The sequence below is a fragment of the Centruroides sculpturatus genome, unplaced genomic scaffold (genome assembly GCF_000671375.1).
Source record: "Centruroides sculpturatus isolate CEXI.00-Female unplaced genomic scaffold, Cexi_2.0 scaffold705, whole genome shotgun sequence".
NCBI classification, from domain to species: Eukaryota; Metazoa; Arthropoda; class Arachnida; order Scorpiones; family Buthidae; genus Centruroides; species Centruroides sculpturatus.
Window position 1 is genome coordinate 66,973 of NW_019384916.1, and position 25,132 is coordinate 92,104.

The 25,132-nt window shown below is 29.6% G+C and overlaps 1 protein-coding gene across 1 annotated transcript in view; it reads left to right on the top strand.

Moving 5' to 3' along the window:
• The window catches only part of LOC111631757 (phosphatidylcholine:ceramide cholinephosphotransferase 2-like), a 75,283-nt gene extending 56,654 nt beyond the window's left edge, over positions 1-18,629 (top strand). Inside the window, exons 6-7 of the mRNA XM_023376064.1 lie at positions 2,624-2,789; positions 16,625-18,629. Coding sequence (XP_023231832.1) covers positions 2,624-2,773 — 150 coding nt within the window. The 3' untranslated portion in view covers positions 2,774-2,789; positions 16,625-18,629. The remainder of the gene's footprint in view (positions 1-2,623; positions 2,790-16,624) is intronic.
• The last annotated feature ends 6,503 nt before the right edge of the window (positions 18,630-25,132 follow it).

Consider the following 25,132-nt stretch of genomic DNA (forward strand, 5'->3'; position numbering starts at 1 on the left):
CTTGATTTTACTCACCAATTCGGTGCTTGCTTGCATTCTAGGATTTAAATTTATCTACGTAAAAAGAAGGAGTGGGGAAAGGAAGTGAAAGAAACAAACTTTTGAACTTTAACGATACGGAAGCCGTTAATGTGCAGATTACCTAGATACTCTGCAAATTACCTAGGTAATTTGAGAAATTAAACAATTTTCGCAGCTTTAACGGATCACCCTAGTTAATCTGCAGATTAGCTAGGTAATGTACACATTAACGGATTTCGAGCTTTAGCAGTAACATATATATTTCAACAGTTTTAGTTTTGTTTAAAGTCTTAAAAAGAGAGATTTCTCTATATTACATTCAAGTAATAATTTGTTGGATTTTCTGACTCAATCTAAAGTATTCAAGTAAAGAAAAAATTTTATTTTATAAAAGCTAATTGTGAATACAATTAAACTCTGTTCATCCAGATTCTGTTCATCCAAATTTCCAGAATATCCCGATTGGTTTGAATAGTTTTCTTTTTAAATTTTTACATATTTTGTGGAAATTATTATTTCTTATGGTGATTGTGAGATGACTGATCAATGAAATGTTATTTATAATTTTTTTTTTCAGATTTTCATTAATTCAGATTGGATATAGTTTAATGAAATATGTAGTACTGGATCCAGTTTCGTTTGATTCAGTTAAACAGGGATTGTCTTTGTCAGTTTATATACATGGTATTGAATCAAAATATTAAAATGTGTCACTTTCTCTCCCTATATTCTAAACAAATCATTACATTCAAATAACAGTTTGAATTTGTGAATGAATACATTTAAAATACAAATATTAAGAGTGCATTGTATATGACAAAGATCTAACCTTACTTTTATTTGAATTTGTTTTGATAAGATTAATTGAAGAATATTGATTTTGTTTGATTCTGATTTTATCTAATGAGTAAACTGAAGATATTACTAAACTATAAAATTACTCATTCAAAAGTAATTAAGTGTATTAACATGTAAACTATTCTTCCATATTGTTATTATATATATTCATAAAATTACAAACTTGATTTACTAAATATTTAATTTAAAGTATATGCTCTCCACCTTCAAATTAGTGGTGTCATCCCCTGTACATCATACTTTTCTTGTTAGCAATAGTCATGCCCAGTCATCTATTTAACTCCTTTTAGGAGAAAGTTTTTGAATTGAAATAACATGACTTTTCAGTGCAAACTGGAAGTTCATATAAAATTAATTGGGTCCTCCTGCCCCTAAGGTTTCCCTATTTGGCCTCAACTTTCATCTACCTAACTCCATTCTCAAGATTAAGGAAGGACAGACAGACAACAGTGGAAATTTGTAAGGTTGCAATTTGGTTGCATATTTGGTACACTGTGGTTCTTACTAGTAAATCAAGTTTGTAAACTACACTAGCAGAAAAAGATATTAAATAAATTTTTTTAAATAATGATTAATTTTGCATTGTGTTCCAAAGAGTAAGCATTACTTTAAATATTTATAATAGATAAACTTTACTAAATAGGTAGTTTTAAAGACAGTTTGAATTATACCTATTTAAAAATTAGCTATAGAAAAAATATTATTTGCTTCATGTTATTGGCATACAGAGAATCTAGTTGTTGAGTTTATCTAACTTCACTGCCTGTAACCTAACTTCGAATTCATATAGAGAATTCCATAGCGCCTGAAGAAGAACCACATTAGGTTCGAAAACGTTTGCAAAGTCCTTCGTATTGGAGAAGAACACCGGTTACAGGCAGTGAAGTTAGGTAATTTATCAATTATGGTGTTATAATTTCTATATAGTTTATCTGGTTGTTGAGATTAGACTGAAAGTGCTAGTTGATAAATTTAGATGCTGGTATCACAGTGTTGTTTCTCTATATGCTTTAAACAGTTGTTTCCTCATTAAAAATTGATATAATCAGATAAAAAATAAACAAACTAGAATTATGTGTTTCTTTGATTTGGGTATTTAGATTTTGTAATGTCAAAACATTCAAAGATCCATCTTTGAATGTTTTGACATTACAAAATCTCTTCTTTAGGAGAAGTGGCTTTATAAATAAAATAAAAAGTGTGTGCTTTGTTTTATTTATCTGATCATTTCACATCCAAAAACTGAATTTTCTTTACTTAGAGTCTAATGTAGTGTATGTCATGTATGTCAGCTTTCTTTGTTCTGTCTAACTTGTAAGACAAGGTTTTATTATTCTGGTTTTTCAGTCTATTTTACTACTAGCAAAACTCTCTTCTATCCTTAACTCTGATCTATCTAAACTACTTTTTGGGAAGATTTGCTATTGAAGTTTGGTTCTTGTAATAAAGAGAACTTAGGTAGCCAAATCTTTGTTTTAACTAAAGCATGTCATGAGAGATTTTAAGTCATTTAAAATCTCTCCTTACATGCTTACAAGAGATTGCTCATATGTAAAATCTCAAGCATTGGTGCTCTTAAAAATATATAATTTCTTATATAAATTTTATTACTGTTATGTGGATGATAAGAATTGTGCTGATATATTATAGATTTAATGTTTAAATAAGAAAAATCTTATTTAATTTTAGAATAATTAAATGCTTTATCATTATTTATAATAAATATTAACATTTTTAATAACAGACTAGTGGAGACAACAATTTCCTAGCCAATGTGTGGTGGTTTCCTCTATTTTCATATTTTGAGAAAAATGTCAACAGTCCCGTTCCATGCCGACACGAGTGGCCTCTTCCCTGGCCCCGGCGGTTTCTTCGGCACACGCGAATTTCCTAGCAGGGTTCAATATGTGGTGAGTATGGATTTAGCTTAGTTATGATAGCCAACTACAATTAAATTCTTACATTAATAAGATTACAAACTATTGTTAATGCAATGTGCATAAAGTTTGATGATGAAACAATAGTAGAATAGGATAGATATTTACATAATTATTGAAAGTTGTTTTAGAGAGAACTATTATATAATATGCTTGAATGTTTAAATTCTCTGTTTATTAGATTTAGTCATTATTGCTGCCTCTCAGCTCTTGTCTAAATTCACAGCTCATTTGGTCTTGACTGCAATCCAAGATCTCATCTCAGCTTTGTATTTCAGGAAAAATTTTGATTTGGTTGCATATGTTTGCAGTTTAAATTTTTATAAAATAGTGTATCCAGAAAATTTATTCTTTACTTCTGTCAAAATGAGGAAACTGCTGTGTGCTGGATGTTGCTGGATATTTTAAGTTAATTTTAGTCTGTTAAGATTCGTAATGAAAAAATATTAATACCTAATTATCTATATGATTATCAAATATTTTGTTGACATTATTTTTTGTCATGTGAAGGTCACAACACAAAATCCAGCAATAATTGTGTTAAATGCACTTTTTATTAGAACATTTTTAATATGAATTTGTAAATTAATTAACTTGAATTAGAAAATTCTTGGGGATTCCGCGTTCCTGAATTTGTAGGTGTATAGGAATGCTACCAGTAATTCAAAAAACCAAATCTATGGTTTAATTATGTTTATTTTGGTTGATTATATATATAACTATAAGCTTTTTGGATCAACTTACATTTTATGATTCTTTATCAGTAACTAAAATTAAGTCAACCTGATATAGTTATGTATGTAATCAACCAAAATAAATATAATTAAAATCATAGCTAAATCATAATGCAGATGCAGGATTATGGAATTTCCAAGAATTTTCTAATTGGAATATAGCTGGAATCCCAACAAGAAAAGGGGGAAAAAAGTAATTAATTTGAATTCAACTTTAATACACTGAGTATTGGACATAATTTAAAGAAAAGATCATCCCACACACAAGAACTATTTGATCTGTTTACACTTTCAAAAAAAATTACAAATGGTAAAGAAGTCAGTCCTCTGTCAGAAATGAATTTATTTACTGATATTTCAGAACAAGATATTTGGTTTATTTGCAAAATAAGATAATGTGCAATTTTTTGTGGGACAGCATTTTATTTTCAAATTGGTAATGTGTAGTGAGGGATGTAGTCTCTCTTCCCTCATAATGCAAACACAGTCCTGAGTTGTCTGCATTTGGTATATTTTTGTGTCATATCTCATCTCTGAATTTTTTAAATGAACTAATAAATATTGTAAGATGTGTTTAATAGAAATGTGATCAGTTTGTTAGTGTATGTTTCCCAATAATTACCTGTTTAGAATATTTTTGTTGCTTAAAACACTATGTAGTGTGATTAATTGATTACATGGCATTTCATCATCTTTTATCCGTTAGAATTTCTTCTTCTATTTGTCAGTTCAGTGAATATATTTGGATTTGTGTTAAAACACCAATAAATTGACTTAATTAACATTTAACACACAAATTTCAGATAGTCCATTTGTAGTTTGTCATTTATCTGTCAAAGCTGAAGTCTGATTTATTAAAATTATTAGTGGTAGTAAAAAATAAAAAATTTAATATTAAAGTTTTTATTTCATATGGCTACTCCTTCATATTTTAATTTGCAAAGCTTTTATTATTGTGTGTCACTATTAGATTATCTGGCAGATAATCCTTTACTGTTTGATCTACAGGAAGGGTTTGCTTGCTTACAGGATACTAGTGTAACAATTGTAGTGTCAAGAACTTTGAAAAAATGCAAAAGATTGGAATTTTTTTTATTAAAGTGTATAACTAGAAAAATACATGTTTGTTTTTTCCTTTAAAAAGAAGTAGCGATAATTTCGGTTTTAATTCTCAATTCATAATTGTTCTTTGTGCAGATTATTTCTCCAAGTGGAACAAAGTAAAATAAAAACAATTCAATTTTTCATATCTTGGTAGTTTAGTTTAATTTTATTCTATTCATGCAGACTGTTTTCTAATGAGTAAGTATAAATACAAAAACAAAATTTTTTTAAAAGTAAAGTGTTTATTTCAAAAATCTACCAATAAAATTAATATAAATTAGCATGCTCTTAATTTTGTATTTTTTGATTATTCTCTGCAAAAATCCAAGAACTTCTATAACATTCATCCTTAAAATTTGCTTATTTAAGTTTCCAGTTCTTTTTCTTTTGTAGCTTTATTATTATTATTATTTTAAAAATATTAGTTCTTCTCATCTGTTATTTAATTGTTAATTTTCTCGTATGAAGTTATATTTGTCATTATGGTTGATTTAGCAAGCTCTTGAGGTAGTCACATAGTACTGCAATTACGCAGTAACTCTAAGGGAATGTTTGTGCAGAAATTAACATCAAAGGATATAGTAAATGTGTTCTGTCATTTACTTAAAGTTACGACAATCATTTCTTTGTCTTGAGGGATAATCATGAGTCTTGTTTCTAATTGGATAGTACTTGAAATACAAAAGTTTTATCTAGTTCTATAGATAAATACCTTTTCTAATATCTGAAGATGAAAAATCTTCTTTCTTTCTTTTAATTATAAAAATTTTAATTGATACTCTTAAGTCATCATAAGATAATTAAGTTTGAAGGTACATTTATAACATACTTAAATTAGTAATTTGAATTACTTGATTTAAATTTAGATACATCAAATATTTATTTTATGGAACAATTTATTAAAATGTTGAATTAATATCAGGTTATTTTATAATTTAGTATCTTTCTTCTTTTAAATAAATCTTTGACCTACATTTTAAAATAATTATTTTTATANATTAATTTATTTATTAATTTTTATGTTAAAACTGTAAAAATTATCGTAACGATTAAGGAAATATTTTGCAGATGGTCCTCGAAAATATTTTATATTACCTTGTATAGTGTGGCTGGCAAGCGCAGTCGGAATATTTATGGTCCTGCTTTCTCGAGGTCATTACACCGTGGATGTCGTCATTGCATATTATGTCACAACAAGAGTATTTTGGATATATCATACAATGGCCAATAATCCATCTTTAAAAGTATGTACAAGAAGTTAAATTTTAGTATTTTAATAATTTTTTTCACCTTATTTAATAACATATTTAATTACAATAAAATTCTTAATCAGCACAACTATGATTGGTTCTGTTTATAAATTTTGTTGTTGTATATATAAGAATAGAAGTGTTTTTATTTGCAATACTAGTCTGAATTTCTGTTTGTAATAGCTTTGATAAACTATGCTGTTAAAAATAAATAAACTGAAAAAATCAGCTAGCTTCAGTCTATATATGATATATATTGTAAGGTAGCCAACCCGGTTGAGATAGGGGACTTGAAAACCCACTCCTTGGCACCTGTGTAAGGTCACCAACTTTTAGGTGGGATTAATTTATCCCAAGTCAGGATGATCCTCAGGGGAGGTTGTATGTGGTCTGTGATGGAGGAGGCAAATGATGACAAGTGTTTTCACAAGAAAGCCATTTATTTGTTAACATTTATGCTTACATCAACAATTGAGTCCTTCACTAGTCCTTCCTTTGGAGAGGCAGAGAGGCGAGAACTTTGGTGCCGGTCATAGCCCTGGGCCGGACAAGATGAGATCACTGGGCAAAACAGATGATCGGGAAATGGTGCGGTGGAGTTCTAAGTTGATGGCGACGACACAACTCAATACAGATCATGACTTTTTCTGGAATACAGAGAAGACTCTTCTTCAACCTTGAAATTCTGATTTTTATAGCCTTTCCCCCCCCTATTCTTATTTCAGATTGGTCCCTCATACCATTCCTCACTTTCCGATTGGTTTTCCCTTTGTCTCCAAGTGCAAGACGAAACCTCTTCGGGTCATGGGAAAGGTCTGATTCAAGGTGTTCATTTGATACCTCTTTGTTGACTCTGCCTGGAGATTGTTTATAAAACAATAACACCTGCACTCAATTTAGGCCATTGTTTGTGCATTTTTTTTTAAGGCCAAGAATTTAACAATCATTTTCATCTATTAAAAGTTTTCCTTTTTTTGTTTGAGAAGGTTTATCTCGGCTAACATTTTATAGACTCACAAGTCAGTGATCTACCTATTTATGAACGTTCTTGTTAGAGTTTGTCTTTTGCTAAGTCCTTGACAGATAGTGTGACACACTCGAACCATTCCGAATCTTGTTGTTTACATCTGGTGTCACATAAGAATTTCGAGGTTTACTTGAGTCCAAACCTCGTCTGGGAACCCACAATATGCTATGTTACAATAAGGATATACAGTATAATTATTATGTGAAAGTCCATTATACAATATTCAATTTGTAAAAGAGAGTAGCTTAAGCATTGAGTTTTTATGGGTAGCTGTTGTCATTGAAGTTACCTGAAATCTTTTATTAATTAATTAATTTTAAATATAACTAATTTTTCATTATTCAGTAACGTATAAAGTATTTGTTTTTATAAGAACTTAAGTTATTAAAGTTCTAAATTCTGGTTGTAAAATTTTTTGTTAGTTTTCATGAGTGTAGTGATAATGATAAATTAATCAGATGGCAGTTAATCAGACTATACTGGCAACTTTAAAATTTTGCTTTAAATTAACATTTTAACAGTGTCTTATAATTATTTTAATATAAGCCACATTTGTAACTTTGTACATGTTAATAGGATAATTAAATTTATTCCCTGCTTTCCCCAATATATTCTTATTAATCAATTGATACATTGTAACTCTTATAGGTAGATTAAAAATTACTAGTGTCAAATCTTGTGCAATAATTTGTGGTTATCTGTCAGAGGTGTTGTGCAATTTCTGCTTTCTCCAAGTTCTAGCAAAAACTGTTTAATTCTCATCAACTTAGATTTGCAACAGTGTTATTTGTTAAGTATTGAGTCCTTTTTTTTCAGTATACTAACTGAATTACAATAAAAAAACAAGAGAAATTGAGTGTGTTGGATAAGGAAAAGTTTTTGAACGTATTTTATATAAGATTTAGTCTTTTACCATGTATGGATCAAATTATAACTTTGATCAACTTAGTATTCTTAATTTATTATGTCTTAAATTGTTTTATATTGAGTATACTAACTGAATTACAATAAAAAAACAAGAGAAATTGAGTGTGTTGGATAAGGAAAAGTTTTTGAATGTATTTTATATAAGATTTACTAAATTTGATTATGGAAGAGTTTCTTTCGAGGTGCCACATTGTCTTCCTGAGATTATTTAATCTTAAATCGCGAAAGATTAGTTTGCCACTATAGTGTCAGCAGGGGCAACCTTAAGCCGACTGTTCTTAATTGGACCAGATGGCTTCACGCTAGGGTTATAACTCCCCCAGGAGGTTATAACCTTAGCGACGGAGGAAAGAAAATCGAAGAGAAAATTGTGATATTGTGTGAGAATTACAGATTTTTAAATTAGTAGCGGTTTATTATTTGTTTAATTGTGTTAATGATCTCAATTGAACCCCACATGTGCTAAGGCCAAGATATCAAAACGATATTGACCATTAAAAGCTTGAGAAAATGCAATTGCAGTTGTATACGTAAGTTTTCAAAATTAATATACGAAAAGAATCGCAATTCTGACGAGTGGGTCCTTTCTACAAAAAATCCAGCAACCAGTTGCTTAACTTTCCCGGCAATATTTGGTGGCACCATCTGTTATCGTATTATTATTTTTTTTTTAACTTTTATATATTTAATTATTATTAAAATTGCAAAAAGCTTAGTTTTGAGAGTAAGGATGGGTTTTGTAAAAGAATTGTAAATGTTAATAACGAGTAAAATCGTCATTAAGTCTGACCCTACTCGAGATATTGATTTATGGAATTTAATAAAAGAAAAGTGAATTTGATATATATATATAGCGCTTCAAAAAGTATAAAAATATGGAGAAAATAGAAATTCGGAGATAGGAAATTATATTTACAATCTTATTAGTTATATATAAATTATCTTCATTGGGAATGTAAACAACCTTTTAAGCGACAGTTTCGGATATTGTTTTCAATGGATTGATTGAATAATGCAACGCAACATTTGGGCAATCTGCCAAGGGGTTCCCAGGAGAACTTTCTAAGGTCCTATTTAAGTGTTAGACTCGTAAAAATCTACGTGCCAGCCCGTTGGTCATGCACGAACCCGAAACCAACTACCAGCAGTAGTTTTATTCACTCCATTCCCATCGCACGCTTTCGCATTAATCTAAAATCGGATTTGTCATTTTTAAATCGTAATAAAATATTAAATATAAATAAAAGAAATATAAAAATTTTACGTATGTAGCAGCGTTCGTTTCTAAACTTTTCATTTTATCACAAATTCATTACGAAATATTGATAAAATCTATGGCATAATATGGGTTTTGGATCTCCAGAGACTTTAGGAATAAAACTTAAATTTAAAATATATATATATATATTCGTCTTAAACGATAAATTTAAAATTAGAATTGTAATGACTTTGTTATTTATAAATAAACGGTATTTTATGCTTATTTTTCTTCACTCTGATTACACTTTTTAGATCATCCTCCAAGAGTCCAAGAGTAAAACTTAGTTACTCCACTGGATAAAGTTATAAATTAAAATATAAGATAGTCTATAAATTACGTATTAGTCAAGAAAATCAATATTCGAGTTAAATAAATAATGGATGTTATTCACATTACGTCGTTACTAGTATGGAGGAATGGGGGATTCGCCCTTTCTAAGTACAGACATATCTGAAACGAGGTGTACATTTTCCAAAATATTAGCCAGAATTATTTCGGTTTTATGTACTAATTTGACGACAAAACAGGCCATTTGCCAATGGAAGAAGGACGAAATGAAACGAAAAGTTTCATGTTCTTCCCTTGGCAAATAGCGCGAAAGGTATCGTATTTGCTAAAAGTTATTTGCCTTCAAGTAAAAGAAGTAAAAACAATTTTTTTTTTTTTTGCTTAAATTTGTATTTAATTGAAACATAAATGTATCTAATTCTTAACGTGTTTTCTAAAGTGGGAATCCAAAGATAAATTATATAGAACGAACGACGTTATCACGTAACGATGATGAGAATGGCAATTTGTATTTTTCGATTATAAAACGGTAATAACGAGTAACGAGTAACGACAATCGCATAAAATCGTAATTTAATAGCAAAAATACAAGGAAAAAAATTTACAAAGAAAATGATTTTAAATCGAAAATTTATTAAAAGAATGAAGTTATTAAAAGGAAGACGTCGGCTAAAGATGGAAATCGATAGGATCTTTTGCAATTGTCGAAACTTCTATTTTAATAACGATTTAATAATGATATGCGAATTTGTACATCTGTACGTGGAGAGAAACTTGTGTGAATAACGTGAATATTCTTGGAAATTAGGCTACCATCACAAATCATATGGAATTAATACATATAATTATAAATTAAAATATACACTACTGTATACTTCAGTTTAAATAAATCTTAATGTATACAGATAATTTTTGTTTATATTTACGATTTTAGAATAAAATGCTCTTTACATTTATTGTTAGGCATTTATAATGCCTAACCGGGGGATGATCCATAAGGGATACATGAGCTTAAGCCCTCATCATTGACATCAAAAAAATTAAAATTTATTTGTTTGAACTTCAAAATATTTTTAAAAAACATATATGATGGCATATATTGTTTATGCAATACATCTGCAATACATTTGTCATGCATGCATTAAGAGATCCTTATTAATTATTCAAATATATTTAATTTTTGAGTTGGCCCTCCCTTCAGTAATTCTGGATTTATTACTACATCTAACTGTAAATAGATTGCTATATCGCATAAAAGCGTAAGGTAAATGGTGTTTGTGTGGGTCTAATCACCAGTTCTGATAAGAGAGATAGTGAATACAAATCTTTGATCTGAGCCTGAAGGGATACTTTAGGACAAGATAATTTCTCCTCTGGCCAGATAAGTTCTGTGGGCCCACTTCTAGACTGAAGGGCTTGGAAGAGGACTCATAGAAAATTAATAAATTATCACAATCTTTATAAATTTTATTTTGATAAACTTTTAAATAAACATCAATTTCGTCAAGTATGTCTCTCTGGCAGTCCTGTAAATCATTAATTATTTTTATTGAATTTATTTATTGAATAAATAAATTTAATAAAAATAAACATATAGATTATGTTTCCATTATTATAGAGTTATGCATAAGCAGTTTTTAATTTGTGATTTTAGAAGAATTTTGCATGTAATTCCTGTTAATATATTCAGTAAATTATAAAGACTGGTTGATTGCTTATGTAATTATACACTTTTCTCACAAATTAAAGTATTATATTCTATGTTTATGAAGCGGTATTGAATATTTAAAACATTTTATTGTAGTTTTCCTGTCTCTACCACTTGTACTGATTCTGCATCTTGTTATATTTATCTTTTCAATTTTAGGATTTATATTCAGAAGCTTTGAAGGTAAATCCCACAGTATTCAAAATCAGTAAGTTGTAAGCTTACTGATCCTGTGAAATAAATCTATTTTCAAGCTTATGGCTTAGCAGTTTCAATGTAGAGTAGCAGAGGCAAGAAAACATGTGATAAAAACTGGTTTGAAGTTGAATATGATTTTTTAAGAATATTGCTTTAGTTTTGATACCAACAAATGGTGTTTTTTTTTACAAGAATTTCTGGAATAGTATGATTATACAGTGTGATTATAAAGTTGCTCTGCAGTGGACCACGCCCATTTAGTTGTGACTTCATTACTTTGTTCCTAGAAACTCCTCCCATTTCCCCACACCAAGGAGTGACTTAAAGATTTCACTGTATATTTTAATTTTGTCATAGAACTTTGAAATGAAAATATATTTCAGAAATTTATATAAACATTATGATTATATTAATTTTAATATTTCATTATTTGGAATAAACTATGCTGCTGGCATAAGTCATTTTTTTAAAAACAGTCTTTAAACATGCAACATACTTGTAAGACATGCATGAAGTGTATTAATATTAAATAATAAAATATAAATTTATGTAAAAGAATGAAAACATTTTTGAAGAAAATTTACCAATACTAAAATGCTTATTTCAGGAGGCTAAATCTTTAATTGCATAATAGTAATTGTCTTCATCCTGATCTAGGACAACCTCAGCTTACAATTTATATAAAATAAATCTAAATGTCATTGTTCTTATTAAAGAACAATGACATTTAGATTTATTTTATATTCAATTAAAAATTTAGCTTCCTGAAGTAAGCTTTTTAATATTGGTAATAATATTGAGCCAAGGATACATGAAGTAGTTGAATATAATTTAATTTCAGAATTAAGTATTTTTTCCTCATCTATTTGAATATGGTGCCAAATTCAAATATTAATATTATTATTTATTATGTTTTTTTATTTAAACTGTTTTCTTGGAATAAAAATGTTTTAGGAAAGCTAAATACTTAAATCAGGGGCTCTCAAAATGGGCACTACCCCTGTAGGTGACGAGTAAATCTAGGAGGCCAAAAAGAAGAAAGTGGATGACAGAGGGGCACTGGAGGCAGGGTACTAACGTAGGTTGGGGTCACTGACAACTGTTTTCTNGAAATTTAATGTTTTTATATAACATTAATTTGCATTTGAAAAATAATACAATAGTTTATTGTTATTTAATCTAAAAAATTCTACCTTCAATTGCGCTAAAAAATTAGGCCATATTTATAAAAACAGGATTTAATATGAGTTAATTTAAATCTCTATTTTAATACGTTTTTATTATGATAAATATTTTTTAATTAAAAATTTTCCTTTTATCAATAACTCAAACTATTTATCGTTGAATAAAGTTTGCACTCAAAATTTTCTTTACAAAGAAATCATGAAACAATAATAATAAATTTGTTTTAAAATATGTTATATAATAAAATAATCATGTAATTTTTTAATGTTACAAACCAATTAAGTTTTAAGAAATATTCTATAATTATATAATTATTAAAATGAAAGAAAAACACTGATAATATAATAATCAGAAATAATTTCAATAATTTATTAATTAACTCTTTCTCTAAAAATTCAGTAAAATATAATGATGATTTAAATTTTCTCCGTTATAATTATTTTTTTATTTTTAAACATTAATTTATTTTAATTATAATTTTGAATAAATGCAATAAATCGTGATTAATAATTTATCAGTAAATAAAATAATTTAAATGCTCATTTGTGATATAAAATTGTATAAATATTATCTCCATTACTGTTTTTATATCTCAAATAAAAAAAAACGAATTTTACATAAAAATTTTTCATATTTTTATAGTCAAAATAAAGTTTTTTTATACAAATTTTTCTTCATAAACATACAAAATAGAGTTTGAATTGTCATTTTTAATAACAGAAAATCAAGTTTAAATTCTCATTTTGCTTATTTTGTGCTTAAAATGCACAAAATAAGATTTGTAAATACAATTATTGACTTTTAATACTAGAAAATCAGATTTTTTAAAATTTATTTTCTGAATTTAAAGAAAGAAATTAAGTTAAACAAATAATATAATCAAGTTTTAAAATAGTAAGTATTGACACTTGTAAAATAATTAAACAAACATAAAATAAATAAAATATAATCATCTGACACCATACTATTTATAAAGAACAGATGTGTATTATCATTATATTTAGTCCAGACGTGTAATATAAACCATTTAGAAACTTCAGAAAATTCATAAAATATATAAGAAACAATAGAAAACAGTTTAGTCGAAGAGTAACATATAGACATACACACAGACTCTTTTGTCCACTTGTTTTGCTTAGAACGGTTCTCCTTGTAATTGCTGTTTATGTTTTAATTACAAGTCTCGTGGTGAGTGTATAGGGCATGTTTATTCTATAAAAAAGAAGAGGAAAATCTCTGATTTTGTAAACATAATAAACTAAGATGTACAATAAATTACGTAATATATTTATAATAATAAATTATTATATTATGTAAAAAACTTGAAGTTCTTCTTTTAAGTATAATTTATCATTGAATTAAGTAAGGACTTATATGAACGTAATTAAAATCTTTAATTAGTTTACTAATAACAAATAACTAATTGAGTGTAACCTAAATTAAGGTTACATTCAATTAGTTTATTATGAGTAAAATGTTTATTCGTTGCTTCTCTATCTTATCTTTGTTGTTTCAGATTACCATTTTTTACAAATAAAATTCAACATTCTTTCCGGATGACTTAGTAAAAGGTCAATGCTTTTGTTGTATACAAACGGGCTTTATAAGAACATAAATTATTTAAAAATTCGGTAAAATGTGATATAAAATTGTATAAAATATGCAAAATTTTGTAAATTATACATTGAAAATTAAATTGGTTTATAAAACAAATTATAAATTATAAACTAAAGTTTAGATTGTACGTGATAAAAGTTCAAAAATACAAAAGGAAATTTACTAAAATCGCTTTAATTCTGTTCGATTTTAAATGGAACATACAAAAATGTAATATTAATTAATTCTATTTTAAAATTATACACTGATTGATTATGTACGTAATCCTTAATTTTTCTTATTCGACAAGAAACATCAATCACCCACTTGATAACATTTGTTGAACAGGTTCGTGGTTCCTACCTACGCAAAGTTTTGTTACAGATCATCAATTAGAAACAAATAAGAATTCAAAATTTATATTTAACGAATAAACATTCTGCATAATTAATTCAATAAATAATTAAATATATTCGATTTATTAAATTGTTAATTCACGAATTGAATGAATGATTAAAATGCGATTAAATCGTTCAATATGCTAATTTAATCATTCAATATGTGTAAGAGGTAGCTTAATTTTTGATTTTGTTACTTACATTGATACATAATTAATTATTCAGCAATGAAAATACAATCTTTTGTAACTTAATGATAAAATTTCTCACTGTAGAATAATGGCAATTAAGTTGTTTCTCAGCAATTTTAAAATAATTATTTTTATATCTTCAATTAATTAATTTTTTATGCCTTCCTAATTGTCAGTCTGGAAAGTTTGGGGCAACAAGGGTGGGTTTTCCCATGCATCACAATGTGCTCTACAGAGAGAGATCCTCTGACATTTAGTAAGATTTCAAACACTCCTAGAGTGGAAGAAGAAAACTTTTTTAAGTTTTAGAACATTAATATGCATGTAATGTAAACAAGTTTTAGAAATATTTTTAAAAATAGCATGAAGAGGGAAAATTATTTTGGTGAAGTGTTACTGCTCTTAAAACTTCATGATCTTACTTTCCTTTTTTTAAAAAAACAAAAAAAAATTATTAGGTGTTTGTATTAATGGTTGAACTACTTGAAAGACTACATCCCATTTCATAGGAATCTTTATAGGGATGCAGGTTGTAAAAGTGAGGATACTTACATTCAGAATAGGTACATAAAACACTAAATATGAGTCTATCATTTATATATTGTGTGTGTGTTTTATTAGTATATAGTCTTTATTGAAAAATAGAACAAAAAATATACTTAAATAACTGAGAATGCATGATGGAAATTAAATTTATGCCATTTTATATTTATTCAGACTATACTAGAAGCCAGAGAGAGCCTCACATAGCCAGAAGTTTCCCACTCTGTTTTTTATGGTTTAATATCTAAAATTACTTTAAAATTTATACAGAAATTCTCTTATTTTATAGTACAAGATAACAAGTTTGATTATTTCCTTGCTCCTTTACCTCCTCTTAACATTAAAATAAACATAATTTAAATGTAAAAACTAGAAAACAAATTCATGTAGTTTTCAAGATCCATTCTTGAAGACATTCTCATTTTCCATTTAACAATGCCATTTTTTAATAAATACTTATTATTGTCCATAGGCCAATTTATCACATTTGCAAGCTGTAAATTACAGGGTGCTAGAACAGCTGCATCTTTAATAATTAAAGTACACTATCTAATTACAAATGTATAAGTTCTGTCTAGATTTGCCCGCATCTTGTGAGAATATACCACTTATCCCATTTTAATAAAGTGCATGCTTCCACAGACTATATTTTCTATGGGAGACTTATATAAAAATGTGCCCATCTCCATACAGGCCAGTTTAGTAGGAAAATGGAGTTAATATAGAGACGAGAAGCTTCAAAAAACATTTACTCGAGCTCTTCTCCCTGATACTTTACAGTGTTTTTAATTGTTAAATGTAGACAGTGCTTCATACATTCAAGACAAACCTGTAGTCACATAGTTCTCCTATTATATCACACAAACAATACTTGTTTACCTTGTGATGCATCGAAAAGGGGAATAGTAAGTGATGTGGCAATAATGTGTTTAAATTTAGAATACGTGATATATTAACATTATCTGCATATTAGTTGGCGGGTACATAAGCACTTTTTGAGTTTGGAAGTGAAATATTTGTAATAAAAGTGAGAAAGGAATAATAAAACAAAAAGAATTTCACGCGGAAATTCGATTAAAATACTGTCACAAAACTAAAGTATTTGCCCGAAGCGAGTGGGAATTTTTTCGTTTGTGGTTAAATTAAAATTTTTTCTTCCTCCATTGAGTAGACATTAATTACCCTGATTCTCTACGAGAAATTACACAGTTCTTTTCTGTTACGCGAGTGATATATGCAGAGTGGTGCAAAAGTCGGTTCATCATCGTGAAGAATAAATTGCTTTAAAAAAATGATTTCTATCCGCGGATGTACTCGAACCGTAAAACACGGTTAACTGACTTATAGACTATATAAACGAGTCATTCTAAAATTAACGAATTTCCAATTTGTTTTCAGGTTAGCGAGGACATTTGCGAAGTGCTGCACCTGGCCACACTGTTGTGACTCTATCGTGCAAACGGGATACGCCTACTACAAAAAGGATATTTCATCCGTAGAGTGAATCTTTCCACCAAAATCTTTGGGGTTGACCACGTCGAACAATACGTCGGTGCTCGAGAAAGACAGTTCTTGTTTATTTTTTTTAAATTTTTGTTTTCTTAATAACAGGTCAGCCGTGACCCGTCCCGATCTCAGAATTTACTCGTTGGCGTGTGCTTAGATCAATTCCTCTACTCCTCAGGTGTCTCGAGAACCGTTACGAGTTCGTCTAAGTGAAAAATGTTAAGTGAAAACTCGACGTACACACACATACGAGCACACACACACACAAAGAAAAATATAAAAAAATAAATAATAAAAAAGATTATTCTATTACTTAATTTAGAATCTAGAATGGTATTTTTCTAATCGCCGTTTTTTATTTCTAAACTTTGTATTTTCGTGAAAGCCATAGATTTTGTTCTTAAAAAAAAAAAAAAGTGAAAAATGCGCCCGTCTTCATTGGATAAACACGCGAACGTTGGAAGTAAATTCATCGTCGCTTACGAAAATAAAAATCAAAATGTTTGCAGAACTTTTTTTCGTATCTCTCGACGTTCCGCTGGCATAAGGGGCCTCTTAACGAGGTTTTTGCAGTGTTAAAATTACATATTCCACATTGTTTTCCGTTCCAAACGAGAGATTGTTGTTCGCTTTTGCCCTCCTGTGCCACGCATCAAAAAAAGAAAACAAAAACTTAAAATTTCGGATCGTGTCCATCAGTTTTCTTCCTTCGGCAGGAACACAATTTTTTTTGTTTGTTTTTTTTTTATTTTATGGGGATCAACAACCATTTTATTCGTTGTCTTACTTGTCTGCTCTTGGCCAATTTTTCTCTAAGAGTGATGGATACAGGACCCGAAAACCCAGGTGCTGTTTTAAAGGGATGCCATTTGGTAACATTTATAATCGAAATTCTAGTTTAAGAAGGGAGTTCTATCCCGGAAAAATTCAAAAAACATATAATATTTGTGTACGTTTTATGTAAATATATATTGTATATGCAACATGAGCAAGATGTGATTTGTTTAATATATATTATATATATAAAATATCTTTACCAAGTTTTCTGTAATTCTTCTCGGTTGGTTCTACAGAAATTTCCCGTTGAAGCTGCGAAAATTTTCTAGAAAAAGCAAATTTTTCCCCGAATTGTAGACGATGGAAGAAAGAAAATGGGACTATTTTCTGTCAGTAGATTGGAATTATACGTGATGTTTTAATGCCTTAACAGAATGATAACGATTTAAAATACACAACTGTAATATATATACACAAACACAGACACACATACATATATATATATATATTTGTTGTCCAGAATACAGTATTTGGAGTCTTTGGTAAAGTTTTGTTTAAGAAAAAAAAAGAAACCATAATAATAATAATTCTAAGCGATGTACTTGTGTTGGAACTTTTGGAGATTATTGAATTACTCGGGTGTGATCATCATCAGATGCGGGAGAAGAGAAACAAATGTGGCTGTTTACACCACATGCGGCTCAATTTACGTTTCCATTAACAGTCTACGGTAATTAAACGCTTTGAATTTAAATATAAAAAAAAATTCGATTGCTTTATCTAAAAATACAGTGGAGTGGATTTTTTGGTCCGTTTAAATTGCGCTCATTCAGAAATCTTTCAAAAAAATTGCTGCAATGGAGGAGGGGGATTCTTTCGATAGGGGCTTCCAAGAGAAAAACGAGTTAAAAATAAATTAAATTGATAATTTTCTCGTTGATGGTCGACGTTCTAAAAGACATTTCTTTTTTTTTTTCAATCGAGATATATACCTATATATTATTATTATTACTATGATGAGCAGAAATCGCGATGATTATCGTGTTTATTTTCAATTCCAAGTTATCTTAAATGTGTTTTATTGCTGTAACAGTGAAAAATAATAAAGAACAGTTTATAACAATATATGCTTGTTGAGTTATGTTTTTTAAATATCGTTTAAAGCGTTAAAAAATTAATGAGTATGTCTTAATAACGTGCAACATTGAAGCAACATATCCCGCTTGTTGCGCTTTCGTTACTAATCTTTGAATAATAATTTCTTCTGTAAATCATTCGTCTTCGTTTCCTTAGATCAGTGGTCCCCAACCCCCGAGCCGCCCAAGGAACATTAAATTACTGGTATTTCCATTTTATTTACTATGGTGTATTTCTCTCGGGTTTGTGCGACTTTTAATGGACGACGGAACAACGGAATAAACTGGACATAAGAAACACACTTCGGGTGTCATTGTCTCCTATTACCCCCAGATGGAACCGTCTTGTTGCAAAGAAACAAGCTCAGGGTTCTCATTGATTTAACGTTCTAGTGAGTTAAAATGTTAAATCACATTATATTCATTTTTTGGTGTAACTATATTTTATTTTGAAGGCATGTTTAAATACAATTAAATTAAAATTATTAAATTAAATCAATCTAAAATATAAACAATCAAAGTCCCCCCTCAGTGGGCCGCGGTAAAATATCAAACGTTGACCGGTCCGCGGCGATAAAAAGGTTGGGGACCTCTGCCTTAGATGATCTGTCTATGACATGTCATATCCAAATGTTAAGTAATCTGTTACAAAGTATCTCATCTTTGTCCATTATTCTTTGTGAACGTATATGAAAGGAGCCGTTTTATAGATGGATATTCTCCAAGAGAATTTAAAGTGGATCAGTTTACTTTTACACACGAAGTTGGTCCGCTTGAAGGATGTGTGGAGAATGGACGAACGTTAATAAACCATTATTGGTGTTACGGAATTGCTGATTCGCGAAAACTCGAGGAATGTGGAAAGAACTTGATTCTTCATTAAGAAATATGCTTATTGCCATTATAGAATCTAATATAAAGTACTGTACATCATATTGTGTGGTGCCACTACGATGTACTGTACAGTATGTCCAGTACAGCTTTTTCAGGATTTAAATCTACTGCTACTTAAAATAATTTTTAATCTGTTTCATAAATATTCAAATTGATATACCGAATTAAAAAATATATTAATTTTTTTATTAATGAAATCTAAGTTAATGTTTGGGACTAGTTTTTCCGACATTTTTATTCTTCGTGCGTGGTGTGATAACACAATTATGGCGTGTCTCAACTAAATTTATCATTTTATGTGCCACTTTATCTTGTGTTAATATGAAAAAAAAAACCTTGCCGAGATGATAACTTTGTAAAAAGTTTACTCTTGTTTTATAAAAAGATAAATGTGTATTATATTAGTTGGGAGTGAGGAGGTTGTTGAAATGTTAATAGGAATAACGTGCAGATCGTAGAGATTAATCCGTGTTTTGCACGATTTTTTATGGGCTATCTGATTTTAGTAAGTCATTTCAATAGCCGAATTTATTTGTAGCAAATCAGGACAGTTGTAAATCTTTTAGACAATTTACATTCTAACTAAATTTGTTTCCTCATCCCGATAACGTTGAACGTGTTTTTAAAAGGACGTTATAGGCTTATATTCTAAAAAATTAAACCACCTTTATGCTATTAATATAATTGATTAATCAACCCTATAAAGTGGGCTAACAAACGTCTTTCGAATGACATTTTAGTACAGTCGTACTCATCGACGGCGATTTTTTTCGGGAACGTTTCTTTTTGAGATGCATACATAACTAAACAACGGCCATTTTGTGTTCACGTCAGTGCCCATTGTTCAAATGTTCTGTTTAGTTTATATGAATTCAACAAGTGATACAAATTTAAATGATGTCGATCTTGTTTTTTCCCATACAAGGTTAAATTATATATGCTCAAGCATTTACATAGGTGATTGAGCTTTTTATAATAATTAAAAATCTGTCATTGCGTAGATGCAGATATTTTCTATTAGCCTATTTTTAAGGGTTAATTGATCAATTATATTATCAACCCAAAAAAATTCTTACAGCTAATATGCAAATTGCGTGCAGCAACACGCAGAATCTATTAACTACAGATTGCGACACTACATTATAGCCCATTTTGCTTATATATCGAAAAAGTTATGAATTTAATTCAAAAATTTATTTGAAAAAGAATATTAAATATCACACACGATTCGTTTAAGTGTGCAAAGTACCGTAAAGTATATAGTCGCGGGAATTTACGGATTGTTCTGATGATTACAAACAGCGCAATACCTTTAATACTTAAACGATTCCAAAAGTCACAGTTTTGATGGAAAAATATGAAATACAATATACGTTAATGGCGACAAAACATGAATGTGTGATCAACATGATAATCTTCATAAATATACATGTGGTTGTAAATGTGCACTTTGAAAATGATAGTTTCAATCTAAAATTTGGATGGTAATATGCTCTGAAATGTTTTTTTTTTTTTTTTTAATCAATGTATGTCAACAAAGGAAACTGGAGCCAAATGCAACAGGGACATTCAACTCTTATTACGTTTCTATCTGAATTAACGTAACTGATCCGGGATCATTCAGCAAAATAATGCCATATATATCAGTTAAATATAAACTATTTGTTTAATCGGCGATTATATTCAAGTTATAACGATCAGACTGCAATCTCTGACCAGAATTATTATCGAGGATTAAATCTACCCGAAGGATCAACGTCCCATAAATTAAGCAACATTAATCGAAATTACCCAGTACGACGCGTTAATCCATCGAGCAAATGCCAATATTTTCGAACAGGTTCAACAACCGTTGCCATGTTAATGTTTCTGTAGTTAGTTTTTTAATATAATTTGTGGAGATTTCATCAGCTGGGGAGACGAATAAACTTCAGAATCATTAAAAAACAACTTGATTAAAACATTTTAAAAAAATGAACGTTTTTCTCCTATCGCTATTGTTTATCACGTGTTTTTGTCAAACCGGACAATTATAATCTTTTTTAATTCATCAGTAAATACAGTTAATTTAATCTCCAAAATGCAAAAAATAAATTTAATGTACAGTTCAAAATAATCGCAAATGCCGACTAGCAATTTGAATTCAAGTAAGATAGAACGTGACGTGCCAGTGTGTTTCAGTGTTACCAACTCTAATTGAAACAAAATATCTATAAAATGAAATAAAAATATCTGGATCTCGTACTATTATAAATTCTGTAAAAAAAATAAAAAATCGAAATCATTAGGCGACATGCTATAAATTGTGGGGGAAGCATCTAGACAACGTTAAAAGTACTTAGATCTAGATACAGTACAAATTATTTAGATTGGCAACAGTGAGTGTAACGGAAGGGATATTTTAGTTGTTAAATCGCCATTTTACCCGAGGCTGAACTATTTTCTTTTCTTGTATATTCGGCACTTTTTAAATTTTACCAAATAACCGGGACAAAATGACGAACTAGCCGGACGCAGGGACAGTTCCGATCAAAGTGGGACGTCTGGTAAGCCTAGTTATCGGTCATATGTTATCTATTTACTTTCATTTATATCAATAGTAATAAGGGATGGACCAAAAACCGATTACACATTATAATGATTCAATTGCTCCCTGTTCGTTCTCCCTTTTATGGATGCTATGAGATACTACTAGTTTGATACACAAATTAAACCTATATGTAGTTATACCAAGAAACTTTTGTATCATCCTCAAATAAGTACAGTACTCGAAAATTTAACAAAACTGTTAACTGACTTTCGAACCACTGTATGTACATGATTTTATTTGCACATCCATTCTTCATCCTCTCATCTAATTTGTTTTTGTGACCGGTTATACACACTTAAATCTCTTCATCTAGATAATTTAAACTCTTCGATTCTCTGAATATTCACTAGTGTAAATTGCTTCTTTCACTCTGTCTGTAAAGAACGTGTGTTTAGCGAGTGGTGGCAACGCTTCGTATAACTCGAAGATATTTTGGCTTCTTTTACTCCTTGATGATTTCTTTACGTTTGTCATTGCTTTTCCTAGAAATCTGTTCATCTCCAAGCAATGGCCAAGGGAGAACCACATCAAAAAGCAAAAAATGAAGGAAGTGAAAGTGTTTTAAGTTTCTACATTTGCACTTTTTTTAGGGAGCCATATTGAAGGATTGAATCAATGGAGTCATCTTTTCATACATTCTTCCCCTCCAGGTTTAAATACATGGTTTTTCAGAATGGTATAATATACTCTTCTCTATATAGAAACATTCATCTTTATTTGGCTCTATCGAGGTGGTGCAATTTGGAATTTTCGTAAATAAGAAGAATGCATGGTTCTATTTATGGTCCGTCAGAGGTCAAGATAGGCTCGGATCATTTAACTTTTATGCACATATTCACAACCAAGGAGCAGGAGTTAGCAATTAACCAATATTACAGTAAAATTTGTGCCAAAATCGTAACTTAAAGGACCAAATCTTGAAGGAAACACTAAAGTATCGTTTTATAATAAATTCAGTACTAAAGTTATAAAATTCCAGAAATTTGTGCCAAATATCCAAAGAAATCCTCATTTGACCGCCATTGTGTCAGATTTTACGGATTGTGTTCTTTGAGTAGGAAAGGAATGTTTTCGGATTTGAAGAACTCCATCGTCGAATTTGCGCAGTGAAACGAAGCTTTGTCAAGCCAAAAGATTAATTCGTCATTTTGCTGATGCCTGTTAGGAAAAGATATGAGAATTTTCTTTAGATATTCGTTTTGGTACGTGTCTGCATCAATTGCAAGGGATCCCTTCTTTAAAAAAATAGCTGATGAAATGACAATATACAGTATGACTTTTACCTCGGATGTCTTAAATTTGTACTTCATTTCAAGAAATGCTTGATTTTCGCGTAGTAAATTTTCTTTTCTATCATTTGCATGCCAGAGAGATAAAAGTACTTTTCGTCGTTTAATCGAACGTTTTGTTTTCAAAATTTCTTATGAGCCATCTGCATTGCGTTCGAATTTTAGAAATGTTTCAGCAGTTTACGCTGGAATAATTTTTCTTTATGCTCGTCTTCTTAAGTGTTTACCTACGTATGTTCGATAACAATTGAGTCTTTTAGCTGCCTCCACCTGGCTAACTGCATCTTTGTTGTCAAAACATTTGACTCAATGTTCTTCGGTTTTTAGCATTCGCAACAACCGGCTTTCTGTCACTTCCTGGCCTTCTGTGCTTCATCACTAATTTTTCGACTGGTTCGCTTTGTTTTCGTATATTTCGTATATTCGTACAGTACAATGCACTCTCTTAATGTTCTCTTTTGAAGCCTTTTTTCGAACGTACTCACGAATGTTCGAAACTTCATGGGCTAAACTGTGCATGTGTAATGACTTATTTTTGGTGCGAATATTTTAAAATTACCTTCTTGAGTTCAAAAGTTATGATGCTTTATCCAGATTTTTCCTCAACCTGTTAATATACAGGAAAGTCGATTTTAATGAATCCATTGGAATAACTTGAAAAATACACATCCTACAGAAAAATTCATATATAATTATAAAAAAAAGGTATTTTTTGTTGAAGATAATTAATCACAAAAATTTGCAATTTAACCTGATGAAAATGTTTTTTATGCCAACAAAATAAACAATCATGAGTAATTAATAGAATCTAGGCATTTTGATTCTTAAATTGATTCAAAACTGAGCTTCTTGGCGTAGTTGAGAGTGATCTTTGACTCCAACCGAGTGGTTCATAAATTAATTTTTAGCTCCCCAACCGAGTAGTTCGTAGAGGAGAAGGTGGCATTATGGAACACTGCGGGTATTATGGAACCACCCCATTTCGAACTGATAATAAAGGCGAACTGTAGCGGAATGTGGCTGAACTGAACTAGGCAGACATCCATAGCAAGGGGAAAACCCGTTTAGCTTCAGTTAAACAGTTGTCTGTATTTAATCAGCAAATTTGTTTTTTTTTTTCAAAATTCGCAAGTTTTGAATGCTAAGTGAATTTAATTACAGTAGAACCTCGATTATCCGGACTAATTGGGGATGAAGGTAGTCCGGATAAGGAAAAATCCGGATAATCGAAACAGATACTTTAATTTGTCTTTTAATGATAATTCAACACGTTTTCTTTTCGATGACATATCGGTAATATTAAAAGTAAATACTGTATTTAAATCGTGATCAAATTTTCAAGAAACAAACGTTCGTATTCAATTTGGACTACTACTGACCCAAGGACTATATACTACAAGGATAGCCAGATCCCTATTCTACAATGTTAGCCAGGAATGCCAAGTTAGTGACGTCAGCACGAAACCTGACCTCTCTGTTTACATAGAGCAGGGTGTGCACGTGTTTAGTTTTCGCTTTTATATTCGTCCAATTTTGTGATTAACGAAGTGATTTATTTTAATATTTCTGTAATTGTTTTATTTGACTAAGTTTTTTATAAGGTAAGATGATTTAAATATAAGTCATTAAATATTTAAAGCTATATTTTTATGTTAGGTGAAGAACAAAATGCTGAGTACTAGGTGTGCTGTGTATGGTTGCAATAATAACCTTC